Source organism: Salmo salar, chromosome ssa16, assembly GCF_905237065.1.
Source record: "Salmo salar chromosome ssa16, Ssal_v3.1, whole genome shotgun sequence".
Classification (NCBI taxonomy): Eukaryota; Metazoa; Chordata; class Actinopteri; order Salmoniformes; family Salmonidae; genus Salmo; species Salmo salar.
This window is the reverse complement of record NC_059457.1, coordinates 4,913,121-4,920,425: the sequence shown is the minus strand read 5'-3', so window position 1 is coordinate 4,920,425 and position 7,305 is coordinate 4,913,121. Positions and strand designations below refer to the sequence as shown.

Sequence of the window (7,305 nt, the reverse complement as noted above, 5' to 3'; positions counted from 1 at the left end):
GACTCAGCATAGAAAAACAACACAAGCAAATCAGCTGCCCCAGAATCTCACCAGATACAACATGATTATGAAGGCAAAAAACAATGCTGTACTGCATACTGCTCTGATGTGAGGTGGTGTCAAAATGAAGGATTTAGGGCTAGAGGACATGATCAGGATGGACAGATTGGACACACTGCATGAAACACTGTTGTGGATTCGGCACAAAAGCTCTAACAGGATAACTGATCAGTGGAGGCTGGTGGGAGGAGCTATAGAAGGATGGGCTCATTGAAATGGCTGGAATGGATTAAATGGAACATTTTCAAACGCATCAAACATATGGAAACCACATGTTTGACTCCATTCCAATCATTCCATTCCAACCATTACAAATAGCTCGTCCTCCTATAGCTCCTCCCACCAGCCTCCTCTGTAACTGATATGTCCTAACATGACTTTGTCGGTAAAGACTCTAATTCGCAACTCAAAAGGACAGACTCTGACACCTCTGTTTCACCACGCTCCGCACCGGGTCTGCGTTGCACCAAATGACGGGCGTCACAAACACCAGGAATCTTCCATTTCAATTGCTCCATCTCCACCCTTAACGCTAACCCAGAAATCCCTCCTTTCAATGGTGCCCTGTTCCTAAGAGCAAAGCAATAAATAGATCTTGACCCGAGAATGCGTGGCTCAGAGCACCCGCTCCCTCTGGGTGGAAGAAACACAAACAAACATCACAATTCCACTTCGGGTTAGGCCTACTTTCATTAGCATCATGGCAGCAACATTAAGACTTCCAGTTTTCTGATTTAGTGTTCAAAATAAAATGCGTTAAGACGCTATGTGTATGATACGAAATCAAGAATTTTTGCAGCTTTGCATAATGTTAAAATAATGTTACAAAAAATGGAAACTAAAGAGAATTATTACTTTACACAAGATAAATCATATTATAAGGTGGAGCATGTTGATAAATGCTTCTAGCTTAAGTACACTGAACAAAAATATAAACGCAACATGTAAAGTGTTGGTCCCAGGTTTCATGAGCTGAAATAAAAGATCCCAGAAATGTTCCACAGTCCGTCCTCCTGCCAGGTGTGGCATATCAAGAAGCTGATTAAACAGCACAATGCCACAGATGTCTCAAGTTTTGAGGGAGCGTGCAATTGGCATGCTGGCTGCATGAATGTCCACCAGAGCTGTTGCCAGATAATTGAATGTTCATTTCTCTACCATAAGCCACCTCCAACGTCGTTTTAGAGAATTTGGCAGTACGTCCAACTGGCCTCACAACCGCAGACCACGTGTAACCACGCCAGCCCAGGACCTCCACATCCGGCTTCTTCACTTGTGGGACTGTCTGAGATCTGGACAGCTGATGAAACTGACAAGTATTTCTGTTTGTAATAAAGCTCTTTTGTGGGGAAAAACGTATTCTGATTAGCTGGGCCTGACTCCCCAGTGGGGGGGACTGGCTCCCAAGTGGGCGGGCCTATGCCCTCCCATGGCTGTGCCCTTACCCTGTCATGTGAAATCCATAGATTAGGGCCTAATGAATTTATTTCAATTGACTGATTTCCTTATATGGACTGTAACTCAGTAAAATCATTGAAATTGTTCCATGTTGTGTTTATATTTTTGTTCAGTATTTAAATTAATGTAAAAAACAAAATATTTTACAGACCCTATTGATTTTGTTTTATTTTTTAAATTTTATTTCACCTTTATTTAACCAGGTAGGCTAGTTGAGAACAAGTTCTCATTTGCAACTGCGACCTGGCCAAGATAAAGCAAAGCAGTTCGACACATACAACAACACAGAGTTACACATGGAATAAACAAACATACAGTCAATACAGTAGCAAAAGTCTATATACAGTGTGCGCAAATGAGGTAGGATAAGAGAGGTAAGGCAATAAATAGGCCATGGTGGCGAAGTAATTACAATAAAGCAATTAAACACTTGAATGGTAGGATGTGTAGAAGATGAATGTGCAAGTAGAGATACTGGGGTGCAAAGGAGCAAGATAAATAAATAAATACAGTATGGAGATGAGGTAGATTGGATGGGCTATTTACAGATAAGCTATGTACAGGTGCAATGATCTGTGAGCTGCTCTGACAGCTGGTGCTTAAAACTAGTGAGGGAGGTAAGAGTTTCCAGCTTCAGATGTTTTGATGTAGCACTAGAGTATATATATGGTGTTATTTCTTGGATGACTGCACTTACAAAGAAAGGCGCTATCTAGAACCTAAAAGGGTTATTTGGTTGTCCCCATGGGAGAACACTTTGAAGAACCCTTTTTGGTTCCAGGTAAAACCCTATTGGGTTCCATGTAGAGCCCTTTCCCCAGAAAAGACTAGATACCTTTCTCCATCCACTCATTGTAAAATCATGTTTTTTTCTTAATTAGGATGCATCTAGTGTTCTTCATACTGTAGCTACTGTCTTTGGTTTCAGTTTATTTCCCTTTCCGTTTTCTATTTTCCCTCCTTTTCCCATTTGCATCCAGTAGTTGGCAGCAATAAACCTTTTCCGGTGTAGTCCACCCTAAACACCACCAAGGAAGAAGAAGGTGCGCGATAAAGCGACTTATTAACTGAAGTTATCCTTCGCAATTCAGCAAAAATGTAAGTGAAACTGTATTGTTGCAGTTATGACTCTCACCATGATTAGGGACATTCAATCATTGTTTTTTTGGCTTTACTGGGCAATCAAGCTTGCTAGCGTTAAATTGTGAACTAACCATCAGCTAACATTAGTTAGCTAACGTTAGCTAACGTTATATAAGATTGACAACATCATCACCAGCAATGTGTAGTTTGTTGTGCCGGTATCTTTGGATGAATGAAAAAAAAAAACATACAAAATATCGCTAATGTCGTGTCAGTTCAGATTAACTGGGTTTTCTTAGCGAGCTAATATGCAGTTAATAGACTGCAAAATAGCTAACGTTAGCTAGCTCAACCAGGCTCAATCTGCCTGCCTGTCTCCATCAATACTGTAAATAGTTTCGTCAAGATGCAGCTGATCAGAGTAAGTGTGATATCACTTTTCTCAACTCAAGAAACTGTTGATAGTGAAATATGTCACACGATTAGCTAAAACTACTCTACTACATGATGTGGGATATTTAGGTTGGAGATTATATCAATACGGGTAGTATACCTTTTCTGCTCACTCCTTTGCATAAATAATACAGGGTACTGTGGTCTCAGTTGATGCATTGTACGTTTTTTTTTTTTTTTTTACATGTGTATGCTGTAGTGTAGCGCAACTTTTCTTCTACTCCTCCCGTATTTACTTTACAGAAGCCACCAGCACCATGGGAACTTCACAGTCAGCCTTCGCATTTGCAGTTTGTATCCTGATAATAGAGTTAATACTGGCCAAAAAGAACTACTATGACATATTGGGAGTTCCGAAAGATGCCAACGAGCGTCAGATAAAGAAGGCTTTTCACAAGCTGGCTATGAAGTATCACCCAGACAAGAACAAGAGCCCAGATGCTGAGACAGAGTTTAGAGACATTGCTGAGGGTAAGTGTAATAGGAATTTCCAGGTGAACAAAGGAGAAGAGCAGTCCCAGATAAAGTAAATCAAGAGTCAAATCTGGTTTATTATAAGTTGCAAGTCCAGCACAAGCAGAGAAAATATCTAACTGGCCTTATCTGAGCAGGCCTCTATATCCTAATCAAAAAGCGGCAAATGTTCTGTAGGAAGTCAAAACGAAAAGGCAGTGACTTTGTCAGCTGCTACAGAATCGCACATTGTTCACAGAATGTCATCAATACAATACAACCGTGAATAAACAGTGTGTCCTTGTATCTCCAGTCTGGAGTCAATCGCTATCAACAGATATGAGAATCCATAACATTTGGCTTCCAGTCTAGCAACCATCAACCCACACCTTGAGTGTAACTCTGCAAAGGATTTGTATTACAGAAACTCAAAATATGCTAAATAATTGTGTTGATCATGCTAAATTAAATATGAAGTTTAGTCATCTTAAATATTCCTATTACAGGTTGATACTTTACTGTAGTGTCTTTATTTATGTAAAAATGTCTACTCACGTTCCAGCGCTTTCTTTCTTATTATTGTGTTATAGCCAAATTACATCACTGTTGTTTTTTTACACTACTGCTAATAGAATCATTGGTATGATCTGAAACGCTTTTTTGCAACTCTCTCATCTACAGCATATGAAACATTGTCAGATGAGAAGAGGAGACAAGAGTATGACCAGTTTGGACATGGAACATTCCATAATGATGGAACCAAAGGCAGAAACAGTCCAAATGTCCACCCGCCCTTCAACTTTGGCGACATGTTCAAGGACTTTGATATTTACAGCCAGAACTGGCACGCCCGTCACAAGAGGCACTTCGAGGATCACTTCCGGGCCCACCAGGAGGCCCATCACAGCAGACACAAGAGACACTCCCAAGGGGCTTTTGGAGCAGCAGGTGGTGGTGGCTTTGACGGCATGTTTAACGACATGAAGAAGTTTACTTTTCACAGGGACACTACTAAGCAGACTGAGAGCAGGTTTCAGAGTACTACAGCGAAGCAACACTGCAGAACAGTGACACAACGCAGGGGGAACATGGTCAACACGTACACTGACTGCACTGGCTCCTGAGGACGGGCAAAGTCCGTATCCACATCCCTTGGGTTGTGTTCATCAGGCATGAAATGGAAGAAAGCGATTTGAAATGGGGAGGTACTATCTGAACCAGTTGTGGCTGATGGGAGGAGCTATTGGAGGATTGGCTCATTGTAATGGCTGGAATGGAATTAATGGAATGGTATCAAACACATGGAAACCACGTTTGACTCCGTTCCTTCATTCCATTCCAGCCATTTAAAAAAAAATATATATTTTTATTTATTTAACCTATTATTTAACTAGGCAAGTCTGTTAAGAATAAATTCTTATTTACAATGACTGCCTACCCTGGCCTCCCTTTACCCAGAAGACGCTGGGACAATTGTGCGCCGCCCTATGGTACTCCCGATTACGGCCGGTTGTGATACAGCCCGGGATCGAACCAGGGTCAGCAGTGACGCCTCTAGCACTGAGATGCAGTGCTTTAGATCGCTGTACCACTCGGGAGCCATTACAATCAGCCCGTCCTCCTATAGCTCCCCCCACCAGCCTCCACTGATCTGAACTTGTCCAATAAGAAAAGGTCGTTTTTGTTTTCTGTTGCACAACATTTTGAAATGTTTCTCTATGGTGTGCCCTAATGAACATTACCCTGCAACAGCTTGCAACTGGGTAGGCACCTGTGGTGGGAGCTAGGTGTTTTTGTTGATGCTGTGACCTAAGTGCTGGTCAATGCTACTCTGTTGAGTTAAAGTAAGTAGCTAATGAAAACACTTTTGAGCAGACACTGTTTGTAAAACAATCAATAATAATAATAATTCATGCACTGAACAGCTTTTGAAGCATATTGCACACAGTTTACATCAAGTATAGCTAAGAATTTGAACGTGGTAGAGGAGAATATTTTTGGGAATAGTGTTAAGAAATTGTTTTATATATCCATTTGACCAACGTTTCACAAACTCGGTGCACGTTTTGGTTTTTGCCCTAACACTTCACAGCTAATTCAAATGATCAAAGCTTGATGATTAGTTGATCATTTGAATCAGCTGTGTAGTGGTAGGGCAAAAACCAAACCATGCACCCCTTGGGGTCCCGAGGACCAAGTTTGGGAAACCCTGCATTAGACTATCATTCTATGTACAGTATATTTAGTACCCCTCTTGAATATTTACAAAGGCTCTTACTCGTTAGCCAAAAGTGTTTAGTAACTACTACCACTCCCAGACCTAGACATTTTCTGTGTGCATTTAGTAGTTTGTATAGCCTACACGACTCCATTGTGTGAATCCAGCAACCTTTAGTTGGAACAAAACGGTGTGGACAATGACGCTGGGACAGGTTTACTTTTTGTTGATAAATGGAGAAAAATGTCAGAAATATATCCCCTCGGTTTGAACATTTAGTGAAACTATAATGCAGCATTTTGATGTACTGTTTTGTAAAGGGATGCTCACCACTTGTAGTTGAAATTAGGTCAAACTATTCAGCTCTACAAGGACTCGTATGGCCAAGGGATCACATTGGAAACTACTTGCAGTTCACGTAGCCAGCTGTTTTTGTTGCTGCTGTGTGCTTGCCATTGCTTCTTTGTCAACATCTTTCTTCCTGTCTGCATGGACCACTTGAATTCATAAGCTCACGTTGGTGTAAATACAATCCAGTGTTGTTCATCCAACACCTCATAAACATCCGTAACCTGTTTCCCTAGACTGTAGACTAGAAATGTATGTTATCCAGTTTTGTTATGTCATGTGTAAAGCCAGCACTCCTTTTTTCGTCTTTTTTTGCCACTGTTTGCTGGCTTTATCGTTGTCATACCTTGACCCATATAAGCACTTTCATTATTTGAATCCTTTGGATAAAATGTGTTACTTTGACAGAAAAATGGTGTATTGTCCCTGTAAATAAGTGTTCAGGAAATAAAATATCAGAAAAGAAACTTTATTTGCTTTCTTTTGGCATTGTGCTGAATTTTGGCAGGTATGTATGCAACCTCCTAGTAGACATTTTGTTTTTGGTAATGCCAAGGAAATTCCCAACCCTGATTTTCTCAATACATGAATCAGTGCCTAAATATTTTGTTAAATGACTGTTGTCTTGGAAAATACATTTTGCTCTACATTGGTGCAGCATGAATCATGTCAACGCTGGTAAATGTATACTGAATAAAAATATAAAAGTAACATGTAAATTGTTGGTCCAATGTTACATGAGCTAAAATAATATTTCCATACGCACCAAAAGCTTATTTCTCCAAAATGTTGTGCACAAATTTGTTTACATCCCTGTTAGTGAGCATTTCTCCTCTGCCAAGATAATCCATCTATCTGACAGACGTGGCATATCATGAAGCTGATTAAACAACATGGTCATTACACAGGTGCACCTTGTGCTGAGGACAATAAAAGGCCACTCTAAAATGTGCCGTTTTGTCACACAATGCCACAGATGTCTCAAGTTGAGGGATCGTGCAATTGGCATGCTGACTGCTAATGTCCACCAGAGCTGTTGCCAGATAATTTAATATTAATTTCTCTACCATAAGCCACCTCCAATGTTATTTTAGAGAATTTAGCAGTACGTCCATCCGGCCTCACAACCGCAGACCATGCCAGCCCAGGACCTCCACATCCGGCAATAAATAGGCCATGGTGGCGAAGTAATTACAATATAGCAATTAAACACTGGAATGGTAGATGTGCAG

General features: G+C 40.7%; 1 protein-coding gene across 1 annotated transcript; it reads left to right on the top strand.

Annotated features, from left to right (window-relative positions):
• Nucleotides 1-2,487: 2,487 nt before the first annotated feature.
• Nucleotides 2,488-6,792, top strand: LOC106573082 (dnaJ homolog subfamily B member 9). Its single transcript, XM_014147756.2, has 3 exons — nucleotides 2,488-2,616; nucleotides 3,298-3,525; nucleotides 4,189-6,792. The coding sequence occupies exons 2-3, from the start codon at nucleotides 3,312-3,314 to the stop codon at nucleotides 4,629-4,631; spliced, it is 657 nt and encodes a 218-aa protein (XP_014003231.1). The 5' UTR covers nucleotides 2,488-2,616; nucleotides 3,298-3,311; the 3' UTR covers nucleotides 4,632-6,792.
• Nucleotides 6,793-7,305: the final 513 nt, after the last annotated feature.

Coding starts and splice junctions, on each gene's coding strand:
- LOC106573082 (XM_014147756.2), top strand. CDS start 3,312: ATGGGAACTTCACAGTCAGCCTTCGCATTTGCAGTTTGTATCCTGATA. Junction 3,526..4,188: donor GTTTAGAGACATTGCTGAGG/GTAAGTGTAATA, acceptor TCTCATCTACAG/CATATGAAACATTGTCAGAT.